The sequence below is a fragment of the Lottia gigantea genome (genome assembly GCF_000327385.1).
Source record: "Lottia gigantea unplaced genomic scaffold LOTGIsca_141, whole genome shotgun sequence".
NCBI lineage: Eukaryota > Metazoa > Mollusca > Gastropoda > Lottiidae > Lottia > Lottia gigantea.
Genome location: NW_008707634.1, coordinates 244,859 through 263,575, shown reverse-complemented (window position 1 = coordinate 263,575; position 18,717 = coordinate 244,859). Strand labels below are relative to the sequence as shown.

The window sequence follows — 18,717 nt, the reverse complement described above, 5'->3', positions numbered from 1 at the left end:
AAAGACATTTATAATATTATATATTATTTATATTTATATTTACAATATAATACATGTCTCATGTCAGTGATGTTTTCAGATAAATATTACTAGATAGTCAATTCATGATTAAAATTATATTTGATCTAAATTTACACTGTCCTCATCCAATGTATGAAATATTTACAATTTATCAAATATAGACAATGTACAAAATATCAGATATTTACAAAATAATACATGTCTCATGTCAGTGATGTTTTCAGATAAATATTACTAGATAGTCAGTTTATGATTAAAATTATATTTGATCTAAATTTACACTGTCCTCATCCAATTTACAAGATATTTACAATTTTTTTAATATAAATAATGTTTCCATGTTTATATTTTCAAACAAATACAAAATATCAAATATTTACAATAGATCAATAATTACAAATTATCTGATAATTACAAATTATTAGATATGTACAAAAGGTCAAATAAATACAAATTATCGAACATTTACAATATATCAAGTATTTACAAGGTATTAATGCATCAAGTATTTACAATGTTTTCAGTATCTATAATGTATCAAGTATTTACAATGTTTTCAGTATCTATAATGTATCAAGTATTTACAATAGTTCCAGTATCTATAATGTATCAAGTATTTCCATTATTTCTGGTAGAGTCGGTCTATAAATCGCTTGAATTTGTGTACAAGAATTATATAATGGAAATAATTGATATACATTAGCACGTTTTATGATTTGTTTAAATAAAAAACCAAGACTATAAATATCTGATTGAGGTGTAGAGAAACATCCTTCTCTCACTTCCGGTGCATAGAATAGATACTCTCCTAGACTTCCCGAACAGCCTTCAAATCGCATACCTTTCCTGAATGTTGCCATACCAAAATCAATAAATCGAATGTCCAAAGTATTTAAGTCAACTAAAATATTGTCTGATTTTAAATCATTGAACAGAATATGATTACAATGAATTTGGAATAAACTTTTACAAATATTTTTACAAATAATAATCCAAGCATCTGGTGGCAAATCATATTCCAGATAAATATCTTCTACATTACCATGACCGTAATATTCTTGAACTAGACTGTAATTTCTAGACTTTTTACGTGGTGTTAAAACACCAAGAAAATTGGGTGTTATATCTTGTCCTTTAAGGTATGATAATATCTGAGCTTCTCGTTCGATATCTTCCCAGCTTACACCATGATGATGAAATTCTTTGATGACCACTTTATTTTTTATGTTTTTCATACTGGCAAGATATACAACTCCAAAACTTCCTCTTCCTATTTCATTATATGAATTATCATCATTTATTTCATATCTTATGTCGCTTCTTTTAATATCCTGAAGTACTATACTGTTTAAAGTTTCTGGTAAGTGACCTATATCAATGTATCCACAAGGAACAAATGGAGAATTCCGCGGATCGAATCCAAACATAGATAACATAGTAGAATTATCTAGGGAAAAATGACCAAAACTGTTTATAGTAACTAAGTTCCGAATATCAAACTCTTTTTCAAAACTACTATAGTCTTCATTGTTAATTGTGTCGTGTTCACACGAACTAGTATCGTTGTTACTGGAGTTAGCATAGTGAACATCAACGCTGGTATGATGAGATGAAATGATATCCCGATTTTGCTGTAATGAAATACTGTGTTCATTTGCATCAGTTGGTGATAAAAATTGTTGATTTGAGCTGGAATCGTAATCAGAATCAAACGAATAGTAGTGTGCATATGAAGTTGTAGATACATATGGTGATTTGAAGGAAAAATACTCCGACTTTTCATCATCATTTGAACTTGTAGTTACATGTGGAGAGCTGCATGAAAAGTACTCTGACCTACCATGGGAAAAATACTCCAACTTTCCATTATCATATGAACCAAGGGTTTGATATGAACTGGTAGCTGAAAGGTCAGTAGAAGAATCTGTGATGGAGTAAAAATATTCTGGAGTATCAGCATTTGACTTGTCATATGAGTAGTTATTGGTTGACGTGCTGTAAAAATCATCCTTGGCAGAATACCAGTCCTCTGTATCTAGAGGAGTGTTGTATTTAATATTAACTGGATCAAATAAATCAGATGATGATCGAATATATTCTATTGACCTAGAGTTGGCAAATCTATCAACATCTTGTTTTAGTTGTTCAATAGATGTTTTCAATGATTCATGCATGCTATCCAAAGCATCTTTAAACTTTTGGAAGTTTACCATGATTTTATCTTCAGATATCTGTTGTTGTGTTGATGTGCTATTGACTGAGAATGCGTGTAGACCTGAATCTGGAGATTTCGGCCCTGAAGCATCAGGTGCATCTGATAGTGATGTTTTCATGCTGTTGGCTGTTGATGACGTCTGAATTGAAGTCGAAATTGTAGTGGCACTCACTTCAGTAGCTGTTGGTATCCAGTTGTAGCTGGTCTGTGTTGCAGCTTCAGAATATTTGGATAGTGTTTGTGTGGCAGCTTCAACTAACTCACTTGATATAGTTTGAGTCTCTGTTGATACAGATACTCTACCAGTCATTTGTGTTGGAGTGTCGAGATATTCCACAGCTGTTCGTAGTTTGGTTAATGGTATGAGACAATCAGTTATTTGAGAAATGGCAGGAATATCTCCCGAGCCCGTGTTATTGATGATCCTGTAAAAAAAAAAGAGACTTCATGAATGAGCAAAATGAAATATATATAATAAATATACAGTAGAAATATGTTTATGATATTACACTATGTTAAATTTAATTAAATCTTTGGATGGAGGAAGGGGGTGGATATCGGTTTCAACGACATATTTGATAAGTATTCCAAATAACCGAAACGTGAAGAGACGCCATGTAAATGTAATAATTCACTAACCTGTATTGATGTGTATTTTGCAACAGATTAGAACTATAACCACTGATTGTAGATCGAGTCAGTGCATTACTTTGCATTACCTAAAACAAACCAAAGTTGTCATTTGATTAATCAGTTTTGCAATATATTTAAGAAATGAAGAATAACCTGGGTCAAAGACTCCGAGACTGAGACTGAGACTGAGGCTGACTTAAACTAGAACTGGGGACAACTGTCAAGGTTTAGAATTAAATTGTACAGTCTGACTCTGAGGAATATTTAGGGGCAAAAACGTATAAAAATAACACTTATAAATTTGTTGCAAACAAAGTTTTGTTGAAATCGGGGGTAAAAACCGCAATTCTAGGGTGTCCCGACTGACTAAGATACAAGTAGTAATAATTGTAAAGCTATAGGCAAATCCTAACACTTCGTGGAAATATTTCATTCTGAATTTTTTTAATTTAGAAGTTTTAGCACGGGATGAAAATTGCATTATTTCAGTTCACTTTCGATGATTTTAAGCTTAACAGTAATGCCAAATAACATACCTTTAATGCCTTTAATCTTAGGCTGCTGAAGCACTGAAGATTTTGTTGAATTAAACTTGGTTGAAATCCATCAGATTTCTTCATCCTCTCTTCATTGGGAGAATAGAGTATCTTACTCTGATAGTAGGCGTCCAAAATTTCCGAGTTTAACATCATTCTATGTTGAATAGTTCAATATAAACAGTAAAATTATGATAATTTTACTAGAGAACGTTCTATCAACTTCTTGAAAACTGAGTTTCAAGAAAAGAATAACGTTAATAATGGTATAACGTCATAAGTAAGAATAACGTCATAATAGCAAATGGGAACACCCTTTGACCTCTAATAATGAATAACTCATAATGTTACATAATTTACCATATTCTTCAGTACATTTCTTTATTTTAAGAATGTATTTATTATGACAAAGAATTTTGTAGAACAGTAATACGTTCCTAATAATAGCCGGGTTCTCAGATTAGTTACCGAGTACTTGGATATCAATACAGAGTCTTTTAGATAGTTACAAGTAATGAGTTTCTACTAATAGCTGGGTTCTCAGATTAGTTACCGAGTACTTGGATATCAATACAGAGTCTTTTAGATAGTTACAAGTAATGAGTTTCTACTAATAGCTGGGTTCTCAGATTAGTCACTCAGTAGTTGGATATCAATACAGAATCTTGTAGATAGTTACGAGTTATAAGTTTCTACTAATAGTTGGGTTCTCAGGTTACGTACCGAGTAGTTGGATATCAATGCAGAATCTTGTAGATAGTTACGAGTTATAAGTTTCTACTAATAGCTGGGTTCTCAGGTTACGTACCGAGTAGTTGGATATCAATACAGAATCTTGTAGATAGTTACGAGTTATAAGTTTCTACTAATAGTTGGGTTCTCAGATTACGTACCGAGTAGTTGGATATCAATACAGAATCTTGTTGATAGTTACGAGTAATAAGTTTCTACTAATAGCTGGGTTCTCAGATTAGTTACCGAGTACTTGGATATCAATACAGAGTCTTTTAGATAGTTACAAGTAATAAGTTTCTACTAATAGCTGGGTTCTCAGATTAGTCACTCATTAGTTGGATATCAATACAGAATCTTGTTGATAGTTACGAGTAATAAGTTTCTACTAATAGCTGGGTTCTCAGATTAGTTACCGAGTACTTGGATATCAATACAGAGTCTTTTAGATAGTTACAAGTAATAAGTTTCTACTAATAGCTGGGTTCTCAGATTAGTCACTCATTAGTTGGATATCAATACAGAATCTTGTAGATAGTTACGAGTAATAAGTTTCTACTAATAGCTGGGTTCTCAGAATAGTTACTGAGTAGTTGGACATCAATACAGGGTCTTTTAGATAGTTACGAGTAATAAGTTCTACTAATAGATGGGTTCTCGGATTACGTACCGAGTAGTTGGATACCAACTAACAGAGTCTTTTAGATAGTTAGGAGTAATAAGTTTCTACTAATAGCTGGGTTCCCAGATTAGTTACCGAGTAGTTGGATAACAATACTGAATCTTGTAGATAGTTACAAGTAATAAGTTTCTACTAATAGCTGGGTTCTCAGATTAGTTACCGAGTAGTTGGATAACAATACTGAATCTTGTAGATAGTTACGAGTAATAAGTTTCTACTAATAGCTGGGTTCCCAGATTAGTTACCGAGTAGTTGGATAACAATACTGAATCTTGTAGATAGTTACGAGTAATAAGTTTCTACTAATAGCTGGGTTCCCAGATTAGTTACCGAGTAGTTGGATAACAATACTGAATCTTGTAGATAGTTACGAGTAATAAGTTTCTACTAATAGCTGGGTTCCCAGATTAGTTACCGAGTAGTTGGATAACAATACTGAATCTTGTAGATAGTTACGAGTAATAAGTTTCTACTAATAGCTGGGTTCTCAGATTAGTAACTGAGTAGTTGGACATCAATACAGGGTCTTTTAGATAGTTACGAATAATAAGTTCCTACTAATAGATGGGTTTTCAGATTAGTCACTCAGTAGTTGGATATCAATACAGAATCTTGTAGATAGCAACGAGTAATAAGTTTCTACTTATAGCTGGGTTCTCAGATTAGTCACTCAGTAGTTGGATATCAATACAGAATCTTTTAGATAGTTAGGAGTAATAAGTTTCTACTAATAGATGGGTTTTCAGATTAGTCACTGAGTAGTTGGATATCAATACAGAATCTTGTAGATAGTTAGAAGTAATAAGTTTCTACTAATAGCTGGGTTCTCAGATTAGTTACTGAGTAGTTGATATCAATACAGAATCTTTTAGATAGTTACGAGAAATAAGTTTCTACTTATGGCTGGGTTCTCAATTTAGACACTAAGTAGTTGGATATCAATACAGAATCTTTTAGATAGTTACGAGTAATAAGTTTTTACTAATAGCTGGGTTCTCAGATTAGTCATTCAGTAGTTGGATATCAATACAGAGTCTTGTAGATAGTTACGAGTAATAAATTTCTACTAATAGCTGGGTTCTCAGATTAGTCACTCAGTAGTTGAATACCAATACAGAGTCTTGTAAATAGTTACGAGTAATAAGTTTCTACTAATAGCTGGGTTCTCAGAATACGTACCGAGTAGTTGGATATCAGAATCTTGTAGATAGTTACGAGTAATAAGTTTCTACTAATAGTTGGGTTCTCAGATTAGTTACCGAGTAGTTGGATATCAGAATCTTGTAGATAGTTATGAGTTATACGTTTCTACTAATAGCTGGGTTCTCAGAATACGTACTGAGTAGTTGGATATCAGAATCTTGTAGATCGTTACGAGTTATAACTTTCTACTAATAGCTAGGTTCTCAGAATACGTACCGAGTAGTTGGATATCAGAATCTTGTTGATAGTTACGAGTAATAAGTTTCTACTAATAGCTGGGTTCTCAGATTAGTTACTGAGTAGTTGGATATCAGAATCTTGTAGATAGTTACGAGTTATAAGTTTCTACTAATAGCTGGGTTCTCAGAATACGTACCGAGTAGTTAGATATCAGAATCTTGTAGATAGTTACGAGTAATAAGTTTCTACTTATTTAAATAGTCCTCAGAATTACTAGAAATGTACGAAAATTGCATAATTCCTTGAAAAATACCTCAAACTAGAATTTCACTTTCTGTTTCGATATCATTCTTTTGTATATAAGGCACAATATCAAGAAAGGCGAGTCGTCATTTTAATTTTCAAGCGCAGATGGATTTGAAATAATATACGGCTCAAATTTCGACGGTAAGTTGTGAACACTATTACTGATTAGCTTAGCTAAAAAGTTCTCGCTTCTAAGGAGAGTAAGGTAGGGGCCTACGATTGGTTAAACGGGTGGTGAACCGTCCCTTTAAAAGTCCCTTTAGTTAGTCATTTCAAAAACCAGATTCAAATTGCATGAAAGACTACAAGTATCAGTTATTCCACACAACTTTTAAATCAGTTTCACCTTTTATTATCTTTCTAAACAAGTCACTTCCGCCTAAATATCGCTTAATATCGAATCAAAACACGCGCTATTTTTCCAATTAGTCCGCGATCACAGTTAACTTTGCTAGCAGACGATTAAATAAAATCGAGGCTACCACACCAGTCAGCTGTTTGTTGCTAAAGTGAAATTATTGGAATTTCCGTGTGTCGAAATTCAACATGAGATTAACTTAGTTTAAACTTGGATTAAAACAAGTGTTAATATAATCACTGTACGACTCAACTTGGATTAAGAAATAAGGAAATTCGTGAAAATTATTGTGTTTAAAACAAATGAAAGCTTAGCATGCTATGAAAAAATATCATTTTTCAACAATAATAAATGGATGGACACGAAAAGTGGAATAAACTTTCGTAATATTTATACGGAAACTTACTGAAATAAAACCTGACCAATATCTGGCACCTCTTTTGAGTCACTGCCATCAAGGCAACTTTTATTTCGTGCTTACCAACGTTTTATGACAATATATTATTTTATTAACGGTGATGAAATTTGAAAGAGTTAACAGCCCAATTTGTGTTTAATTAGGTGCTGATAAAGAAATTCTCGAAGACTGGAGTTTTAGTGAAGTATGTACAATGTTAAAAGTACAATTTTTGACTGATGATTGTGTTGACGCTGTAGTTTGTTGAATATTGCTTCACAATTTTTCTACGAGTAGATCTATACATAGCTTTCATGTTTAAAGTACAGGACTGAGATATTTTGTGATTCGGATATTAAACTCTTTATTTCACACCTATCAAAATGGGAAGTGGATTATTAGTACTGTACTTTGTTTGTGTATTAACAATTCTACCAGTTTGTATCTTGACGTTTGAAAATAGTTATATAACGAACAAAGAGTTAAATAACCAGCTGCCAGGTCACCAACGTGAAGATGATTACTCTAATCTAAGCACCAATGAAGAAGCTGTAAGTATCATTCGTCTATCATGACGGAGGTTAATACTTAGGTGATTTTAGGTCTAAAGGTGGGAATAGACGAGGTACGGTGTCCGGTGCGATGTACGATGCAGGATTACGATACAAACGAAAATAGAAGAAACGAATCGTGTGTTCACTTCATTTATTTTCATTTGTATCCATTATTCCTCACTGTACACCGCATCAGATACCGTACCTCGTCTATTCGCGGCTTTATACTATAAATATTAGAGGACAAGAATTTTGTTTACAGATTTCCGATTGCGAAAAAAAAATGTTTTTAATTCGAAGAAAATGCAAATTAAACTATGTAATTTGTCCAAATTTTTCGCTTTAATGATGCTAAAAAATCTATTCCGTATATAGTATATGGTATATAGATCTAATAACCTTATTTGGTTAGATTGCCAGAATTAAATCCTTTAATATAATAAAGCGATACACTTATCACGTTGAATAAATAATACAAGGTAAATGAACGATGTATATTAGGTCTAAACGTGTATTTAATTGATGTACTTAGATCTAACAAACTTATTTTCTCACATTAAACGTCGAGTAAGCGTTTGATAGCCGTCACAATGTCTCCTGTTATAATTATTAGATGTTCATTTACACATACTTTATTTAGAGGCGGATACGGGATTTTCTTTTAGAATTGCAAGATAAAACATTATCAAAAAGTAAATTGATCCGTTTGTTTCTTATTTCATAAGATATACACCAGCGCCACTAACTCAGACATAAAGCTGATATTGCAGCCGACATTGTCTCGGTGGTAGGCTACAAAGGCGGTGTAAGTCTTTTAACAACCGAAAACATTGCTCACATTGGATTTCCAAACCAACTTGTCTTCAGGTATAACTAATGCCGAGCCTCACCGTTTGATTAAATAAAACAACAATGATAAACAATTTCGGAACTTGGAATCGTGGACTGTTAAAAAAGGGCTATACAGATTATAATTCCATAATTTTATAGCCAAGATTTCCTTATCGAACGTTGAGAAAGAAAAAAATCATTTATCAAATTTCCGGGTCTAGGGATCTTATACAATGGACTAAGACCAAAATATCAATCATGACGAATGCAATACCACGTATCATGAAAGGAAATCCATTAACATTATCTTTTAAATTCGTATAGTTCAACATGCCATTGAACGTTGGTTATAACAGATATATTGTAAACTCGTGGTCATGTTCAAAGAGTTGGCAGCTATAATAGCTACCAGGCAGTTATCAAATACCAAAATCGGGTTTCCGAAATCATGGTTTAAAAAATCAGGAATCGTTCATCGACATGTTCCTGAGTTCAAACTCATTCTGAATTCATCATGTCCATTCCAGCACAATAATCTATCGCGGCTACAGAAGTTGATTGTCAAACGGCTATATACATTCACATTTTTGTAATCGTGTATTATACAAAATCTGTATACAGGACAGAAGTTTTTTATTCTCCTTAACTTTTTTTGAAATCAGATTGTGTTAAGTATCTAAAATTAAGTTAAAATTTAGTAATAGAAGCAACTTCTCAAAATGTAATTTGTTGAAAGTGGCTGTAAGATTTTACTGGCACCATATAAAACATTAACCTCAGATCTGCAGTCTACAATATTTCAGAATTCCTGGCATTAGTAAATTAACAGAGAATTTTTTGTGGAACTTATCCAAAGCCGAGAATAATGCTAATTGATCATTGTTAAGATATACAGAGGCAGCATTGATATTTAATAATGAAACCAATCTTATAGAAGTGGAAGTATGTATTGTTTTCATTGTCGAAAACTGAATGTTAAGGTGAACAAATTTTGAATTAACTATTCTCGAAAAAGTTTTCATAAAACAAGAATAACCACATTTGTCATAAGATTATAAAAAATAATATTATAATATCATTGACCATTGGGAGACAGGCATGGACAACCATAATTCCTGCTTAAACACACACTACTACTTTAACCTGTCAAATACATGATAGCGTCGGAATACTGAAGAAGAAAAATTAAGCAATAAGTACGCGATGCTGTCTGCCCAGTTTACCGTTAAACTAAAATCATAAGAGTGTCCATTACAAGAAAGATCGCACAAACATCTCAAGAAGATGCTGAATCAACTATTTAAAGGTTAGATATAAAATACACCAGTTTTAATTAAAGGTGGGACTTAAAATCAACCGTATGACGTAAAATCTCCATACGTCATAAATATGATTTGGTATTGGTACATATGTTAATTATAGCAAATGGCGGTTCTCATCGAAGGTATAATTGTACAAACAAATACTGACAGTGAGACTAAGTAGATTTAGTAGACGGCTACTATTAAAAAGTAATAAAAAATGTTTACAGTAGGTGGCGCCTTTGTTCTACTAACTATATTATTTGTTACACTTAAAACTGTTCAAACTATCATTTTGTGGTAAACAGTATAACTAAATACCTATCAGTATCAATAGAACTATTCCGGTCAACATGTTGAGAAGAAACAAATTCGTAAAGACTACAATCTTACACATCAAACTATTACGAACTGAAGCGATTTAAATAATAATAAAGTTAAATACGCTAGCGAATACAGCCAATCAGTATAAAAATGCCTTTATGTTTACGGTTTTTCAGATGAGGGCTCTGATTGGCTGTATTCGCTGCCGTACATTCCAATCAAATCGTTTCATTTACATTTCATTTAATTCCTAATACGTGAAAGGTGGTTATTGCAGTCAAGGTTTAATGTATGAAGTTCGTAATAACTTGATATTGTCGCATCGGATAAAAACTGTAGTCTCTGTTGTGTCTACAAGCCAAATTTGACGTATTTCTTACAAAGTCAAGGGCAATAATTGCGAAACTGTTCATCCGATTGTTACTAACTTTAGGCTTTAATGAGATCTCAATATGTACATGCATACTAAGATTCATCAAGATCGGATAAAAACTGTAGTCTCTGTTAAAGCCAAATTTGACGCATCGAGGGCAATAACTCCAAAACCATTCAACAAAATTTTACCAATTTCAAACTTGACTGAGACAAAAATACATGTATACCAAGATTCATCAAGATCAGATAAAAACTGCACACCCTATAATTACCCTGAATTACAGGCCTAATTTGACACGTGTTTAATAATTCAAGGGCAATAACTCCGAAACCATTCATCCCATTATGACCAAATACAAACTTGACCGAGGTCTCATCAATATATACATGCATACCAAATTTCATAAAGATCGGGTAAAAACTGTAATCCATATAATTCCTACAAGCCAAATATGACGTCAAGGGCAATAACTCAGAAACCGTTCACCCAATTTTTACTAATTTCAAACTTGACCGAAATCTCTTCAGTATATACTTGCATACCAAGTTTCATATAGATCGGATAAAAAGAGTAGCCTTTATCATGCATATAAGACAAATTTAACGCGTTTTTACTAAGTCAAGGGTAATAACTCTGAAACCCTGATTACCGATTTCGAACTTGACTGAGATAAATATATACATGCACACTAAGTTTCATCAAGATCGGACAAAACTGTAGCCCCTATTGTGCATACAAGAAATGTGGACGGACGGACGAACGTTGGCGACGGCAATATACGTTCACATCCCCCCCCCCCCCCTTATCCCTCCAACCCTCCACCCCCAACAAATGAAAAATCTAGTTACCGTACGCCACTGGAAGTATTTCAGTCACATTCCAATCTAATTCTAGTTATGAACTTTAATTTCTTATCTGTAATATGTGAAAGCGAACAGATAATCTATTGTGTAAGAATAATTTGATTTTACAGTTAAAGATCATCTTTGATTCGAGGCAGAACATGATTTTCACCGAGAACCTGTAAAACTTCTGTTAATTTGAATTTAATTTTTTGAATCAATCTTATTGAGTTGTCATAATCGAAGTATTTAGTATTTTTTTAGGTTAACTCGTGGTTAAACACGACATTATATCTAATCATGAAATGAGTACCTTATACAGATCAGATCAGTGGCCGAAACGTAATAACTATGTGTGTTTAATACTATTTGTTCATTCAGAACGCAATTATCGAGATTACTCCAAGATCATCTTAATGTAAAATTTATTTCACCCGGACGTTATGATCAAAAGATTGTCTTGCTTAATTAACAAGACTTTTGTGACCAAACCTGTCTCAACTTAGTTATTCAGAGACCAAAGTAAGATATCTTTAACAAAGGCGAAAAGACGATATGTTTACAAACCAGCAGTCCAAGCCTAAGATCCTATACTGAACAACTTTACTTTTGAAACTTCTGATAAAATTGCCGAATTAAATTCTACATCAAGGAATATAACTTAATGTTTTTTATTTATTTTTATTAATGCAGTGTTGCTTAGCCGTCTTACATGAAATTCTTAATAACGACCATAAACGTTTTAAGTCGTTCAATTCCGAAGAAAACGTCACCTTACGTTAGGCGCTTGAATATCAAAACATATAACAGATAAATACTGTTCGGACATACACAGTGGAAGAAGGAATAATACGGTTGAATATCTAAAAAAACATAATGAATGAAACCTTAGGTCTATTGCTACGCTACTTTTACAACGAGAAAGCTGATCACAGAATAGAGATAAAACTATTTCAAAAATGCCAAAACTTTAGCATATTCTTGTTTGTTCCTATGACTATCCGCCTCACTGAGTCGGTTGTGAAGTCAGAACCGTTCAATAGACTCGATGGTGATTATGTATGTTTTCTATATTTTATAAGATAAATAATGATGGTTCAAAATGTCTAATGATTAATCAAAGAATAATCAAACCACAGGGTTTCAGAATCAAACCACTGGATGTTGGGTCGAACCGTGTTATAAATACATAACCATTGCCAAAATTAATTATCATACAGCCTAATTACTATGAGATGTCTTCAGGGGTAGCGTCAGTGAGTCGGCTTCAAACGGCATTAGGCCTAATTTGTATCACTACATCCTCTGTGCGCTTGACTGCATGTTGACGTCACTTCCTGCTGTGTGGTAGTGTAATAATTTAGGCAGACGGCGCTTCATTATCGTTAAAAGTCAATAAAAACACCAAACTTTATGACTTTCTAAACTGTGTATATTGAGAAGAGATTCGGGTACCTTATAATTGTAAAAAGAGACTAATGTTTTATATTGATAAACAAATTTAATTCTGTAGAAATTGGTGAAGGGAAAAGTTTAGCTTTTCAGAACCAATAGTAGCCCTTAGTTTATTTCTAAAATAAGTAGCAATACTTAGTCCAAATTTTAAGACCAAATACTGTCAGTGGCCGTGGACTTAAGTAAATTGGGGCTTTCCCCCGTGAAATTCTTTTTCAGTATTCCCCTCTGACCCCTCTGTATGTCAATTTAATTCCTTTTTATGAAAGATTTAAAGATTTTCAGGCAGTATAACATAATATCGCCATTGGTAGGGCCTTAGAGATAAAGTTGTGAACCATCTTATGTGTTAACCTTTGAGACAATTTTTTCTGGAGATGGGAGCCCCCTTCGTCCGTGAACTTGGTGACCCAATGGTAGTTGAGCCACTAAATACTGTACATGTACCTGCAATTGGTTGTTTAATGAATATCCCTAGGGAGAACATCGATTTTGTCAAATTAGGCTACTGGACTGTAGTCTACAAATCTCCACACGATATTGTGTTGTTGTGAATATCAATCTCGGAACTTAAAACATTTGTAACTTCAGGAGACTGTGACGAGACCCTCCATGGATCCCAGAGGAAGCTGGTTTCAGTTCGTTCGACACTCTGATAGGGTCAACAGTAAAAGAAATACCAGGAATAAACGGAAGAAAAAAAGACAGAAAACTCTAGTAGGAATGGTAAGTTGTTGATTGAATTTCCCTCATCCATTTATTTCAATTGTTAAATGGCTACCATATCATTTAGCAATCATTAAAATATGTAACAAACTACTGTCGGATCTAACTAGCTAGCAGACTGTGTTTGGTATATACTTGATTATACTCTAGTTATATTATTATGTTTGTATTTTTCAGCGTAAACAAATTGGACCCCCGGGCCCACCTGGGCCGCCCGGACCAATTGGACCCCCAGGTGCTGTTATAACCAGAGATGAATTGATGGAAGAGTTTAAAACGATGGTGAAAGGTATATCATTTATTTCAATTGTCTAATGTTTTCAAAGTTTATGTTTCCTGCTCCTGATCTAGAAGACATCTACAAACCATTCCATAGAAAATAAACATTCCAACTAGATTTCTGTGATTGCGTTTGTTTCAAGATTTGCCTTCTTTTTTCTTTTCAGAGGCTGCTGAAAAAAGAGCAAATGAATTGTTAAAAGAACGGGTATGTTACTTGATTAATTATGAAACAGTATCGTAGTCACCATTCCTTTTCCGAGCTTTTTGATGTTTCTTTTAAGATATTATAAGTCTATGTTCCATTTTAAAACTGATAAGAGAGCATGTGTGTTTTCCAAAAAATCCTTTCCTTTTTCCTTTGAAAGTTTTACGTCTGCATACAGTTGATGTTAGTTAACAAATACGGGTCATGGATTTTGAAAAGAGGAATTCTTCGGTACCAGGGATCAAAGTTCCTTACGCAAATTGCCAAACGTGAAGAATCGTGTGCGATCGTCTTGAAGATTTATTTGTTTAATTGCTGTGAAACGTGTGACATTTCTCACGTTTGAACTAAGATGTTAATGTGTTAAATTGTGGAACCAGACTGTTGGCGCCAGTAGTATTGATTATGAGCAATTTCTTCCAGTAAATGATAAGACACATCATCATTAGATAATCTTTAGATCATCACACTTGTCACTCGCTTCAATGTTTTAATTGGTGAACGTCGATAAATGTTTATGATTCCTAATACGTAATAGAGATTTCTTTAGTCTCTATCCCCAACACACATTGTATACAGTCCTACTAACAAGCCTGACAAATTTGGGCCTGTTACTATCCTTAGTTTTATTGTTTTATTTTATAAGTTGATTATTACTCAACTATCATCAACTATAACCAGTGGTTAACATTCTCTGTTGTGGTACAGAACCTAAGTTGAGTTCTGTAATTGTTCTTTAGAGTTCTGCAGTGAGAGAGAAAAAGAGAGAGAGAGAGAGAGATAGATAGAGAGAGAGAGAGAGAGAGAGAGAGAGAGAGAGATAGATAGAGAGAGAGAGAGAGAGAGAGAGAGAGAGAGAGAGGGGGGGAGAGGGGGGTAGAGGGTAGCAACTGTCGAGGTTGAGATTCAAAACTCGGCAACTCAAAGGAAGCGCATAGGTGCATGGAGGGTTATCTCGAGAAAATTTTTAAAAATAGTATTGCTACAGGACCTGGAGCTTTGGCTTTTTATCTGAAATACTGTTTTTCAGTGTGATGCCTGTACATCTATTGTAAATGGAAGTCACATACTACCACCAGATCTGGAAGAAATGTTATTTATACCACGTGTTGCTGCTGCTTTTCATGTCCGACTCCGTAAAAATATTGTAGTCGCTAGAAGAACGTTTATGGAACTAAAAAACTTTCATCAGGTAAATATTACTATGACTGTGTCATGTCATTTCGTGCTAGGTCGAAAGTGCTGATATGAAAAGCATCTTCGTGATAGTCGTTCGAATCACATCGAAAGTAGACATTTTAATAGTTAATAGGAACTATCGTATAGACAATTCGAGTCATCGCTACTTATAGTCTCTCAAGAGCCCGTGTCGGAGCCCACGTATTTACCACAAGCCTTAAAAGTAATTGAAATTTCAGGTGTAATAGATAAAATCGACATCATATAATGAACGATTTTTCGAAAAAAAAATAAGTATTCTGTTCCCAGTAAAAAGCGTGCAGATATCGGGGTTTCTTGATTATTGCCAACTGGATAAACGCGGCTCTACTTTAGGCTATAATGAAACGACATGATATGATGTATCATCAGCGTAAAACTGCTTTGCTGTATAACTAGTACTTAACGTTGTGAAATAGTTTTCAGACATTGCAGTAGTTATTATGAACTTAAATGGAAAATTCATGACCTACTTTACTATGTTATTGAACTGACACAGGTGCAAAGAATTTACCTTCAAATTAAAAAGACCATTTTTATTTCACATGATTTTACTTAAAAAGTCAAAGCCTAGCTCATTGGACACCTGGCATCGTTCAAATTCTAGATTTTATTAACTAGAAACAGTCAAATATTCAAAGACGAAACTTGATCTCTTTATCGTTTTGCTTAAAACAGACTGAAATGATTTCAAGGTATGGACACAAAAGGAATATTTAAAGACGTAATAAGCAATGATGTAGAAAATTCTCCGTTTCTTGTTACGAACTCAGTTAGAGATTAGACTCATTAAAATTGAAATATCCAAACATTGATTTCAAAAAAGCAAAATAGATTAGGATATGAAACGATTAATATTAATGTCATCCAAGAACTATCTGAAATCAGAATATTCTGGTCATTCAATAGCTCTTTTTTAATACAACACTAACCGGAAGTTGACTAAGTAAACATGAAGGATGCTTTCTGTAACAACCGGAAGTGGATAGAATGAATTATAATGGAAGAATAAAAACATTAGAACAGATGATGAGAATCTCGGCACATGCTTGACACGTTCTGGGTAGTTATCAGGCGAGCACGCGACGACCTGTACGCCACCTGTTAATGATAATAATAGTAATTTCGTCAATTCAAGTTTGGTCTTTAAAACAATGAAGTCGGCACCATGCTATATTGTTCTTTGTTTTTAAAACATTTTAGAGCTATTACAATAATTACTGTGATATCCGAGTTCACCACATTTTAACCTTGTAATTAAAATCAGTGTCCATTGGTTTCTTACAGCTCTGTTATATTTTGATTTCAAAATTCATTTTTGATTTCAACATTGCCATAGATATGTCAGGAATATCATGCTTTTGGAATTATAAAAAAATCTGCCCATAACCCTTCCTTTTCATTGTAATAAAAAAAATGATAAAAAGCTGACAGTAATAGAATATTATCTCAATTTCTCAAACCTAATATCTTTGATCAAATGCACTTTCTGTTTTTCATCATTTGACATAAACGAACCCTAGTGAAGTTTTTCATCAGTATACTTGTGATACGGGCATTTAGAATCAAGTACTATCAGCTGTTTGAGCAAATATTTGGAATAATTTACAATAACTTTTTTATCATTTTCTTTCAGCCGTTTGGAGATGGGTCATTTATGAAAGGTAGTGTTTTCGATTCAAGAGAGGGGCGGTTTGTGGCCCCACGTGAAGCTCTATATCAGTTCACTACACATCTACATATACAAATAAAAAGACGCTCACGGAGCAGTAAACGCTTACGGAGACGTGACAACATTAAAGTCTCAATCTGTATTGATTCTCTTTGTCAGAAAAATACGTAAGTAATAACTGATCTTATCAGATTTTCTGAAGAACTCACAATGTCAAGCTATTACGAACTTCGTCTTATACCCTGACTACAATGGCCACCTTTCTAGTATCACGGGATACAGTGACTTTGATTGGATTGTGGTCAGGGAAACTGTAACCATTATGGCTTACAAACTGTATTCTAAACAATCTAACCAATTTAATTTAGGCTAAGACAGACTATGTTCTGTTTCAACGTCGCTTCGCATGAAATGGCTTTGTTGCTTTGGTTGCAAAGACATTTCCTCTTCTAGAATCTAAGGGTTCCGATGTCATTTTGAAAATCAATTTCAGGTCCTTGGAGTATATTTGTGGTTTAGAATCAAACAGTAAAATATTTACAGTTAGTCTTAACGGCTTTTTACATTTAAAGGTTTGTGTTTTTATTTCAACGTACTCTCATGATGAACGAAGAATGACTATTCATTTTTACGTTTTTCCGTTCAGGAACATTCAAGTATTACCCTTTACAATACCGTACACGTTCCGAAATTAATTGTGACCCTTATAAATATCTTAATTAATATTTAATATAAACCAGATTTGCTGTTTATCTATAATGTATTATATTTGGCCTTTAATTGCATTCATTGGGTGTTCAGTTTCTATTATATCATCACGATTGGTGGGGACCTGATACTGAAATTTTACCACTTATTTTATGTAAAGAAGGACAATATACATATAGCTTTTTACCTCTTACTTTATGATATTTCTGAAAGGACAATATACGCCAGTTTTACCACTTATTTTATGTACAGAAGGACAATATACATATAGCTTTTTACCTCTTACTTTATGATATTTCTGAAAGGACAATATACGCCAGTTTTACCACTTATTTTATGTACAGAAGGACAATATACATATAGCTTTTTACCTCTTACTTTATGATATTTCTGAAAGGACAATATACGCCAGTTTTACCATTTATTTTATGTACAGAAGGACAATATACATATAGCTTTTTACCTCTTACTTTATGATATTTCTGAAAGGACAATATACGCCAGTTTTACCATTTATTTTATGTACAGAAGGACAATATACATATAGCTTTTTACCTCTTACTTTATGATATTTCTGAAAGGACAATATACGCCAGTTTTACCACTTATTTTATGTTCAGAAAGGACAATATGCATAGGGTTTTTACTACTTATGTTATGTTGTTTCAGAAAAGATGTCAGTTTTTACCACTTTTTTAATGTTATTATATACAATACAATATACGTCAGTTTTTACCACTTATTTTACCACTAATTCTATGTTTTTACCACTTATTAAATGCTATTTCAGAACGGAAATAAACGTTAGTTTTTACCACTTACTTCACAGTTTATTTTATGTTCTTTCAGAAAGGACAGTATACGTCAGTGTATGTAGATAATTCTTCAGGGATGATGGTCAAATTACAGCTTGGGTCAGATTTCTCAGGAATATTGTTTGGTGTGTGAGAAACGTAGATA

General features: G+C 33.3%; 2 protein-coding genes across 2 annotated transcripts in view; one reads left to right on the top strand and one right to left on the bottom strand.

Moving 5' to 3' along the window:
- Nucleotides 1-620: 620 nt before the first annotated feature.
- On the bottom strand, nucleotides 621-3,489 carry LOTGIDRAFT_172762 (hypothetical protein; the record flags this gene model as incomplete). Its single annotated transcript, XM_009049935.1, has 3 exons — nucleotides 621-2,661; nucleotides 2,876-2,955; nucleotides 3,406-3,489. The coding sequence occupies 3 exons, from the start codon at nucleotides 3,487-3,489 to the stop codon at nucleotides 621-623; spliced, it is 2,205 nt and encodes a 734-aa protein (XP_009048183.1).
- Nucleotides 3,490-17,139: 13,650 nt separating this feature from the next.
- The window catches only part of LOTGIDRAFT_70062 (hypothetical protein), a gene marked incomplete at both ends in the record, with an annotated part of 3,461 nt that continues 1,883 nt past the window's right edge, over nucleotides 17,140-18,717 (top strand). The window contains one exon of the mRNA XM_009049934.1: nucleotides 17,140-17,216. Coding sequence (XP_009048182.1) covers nucleotides 17,140-17,216 — 77 coding nt within the window. The remainder of the gene's footprint in view (nucleotides 17,217-18,717) is intronic.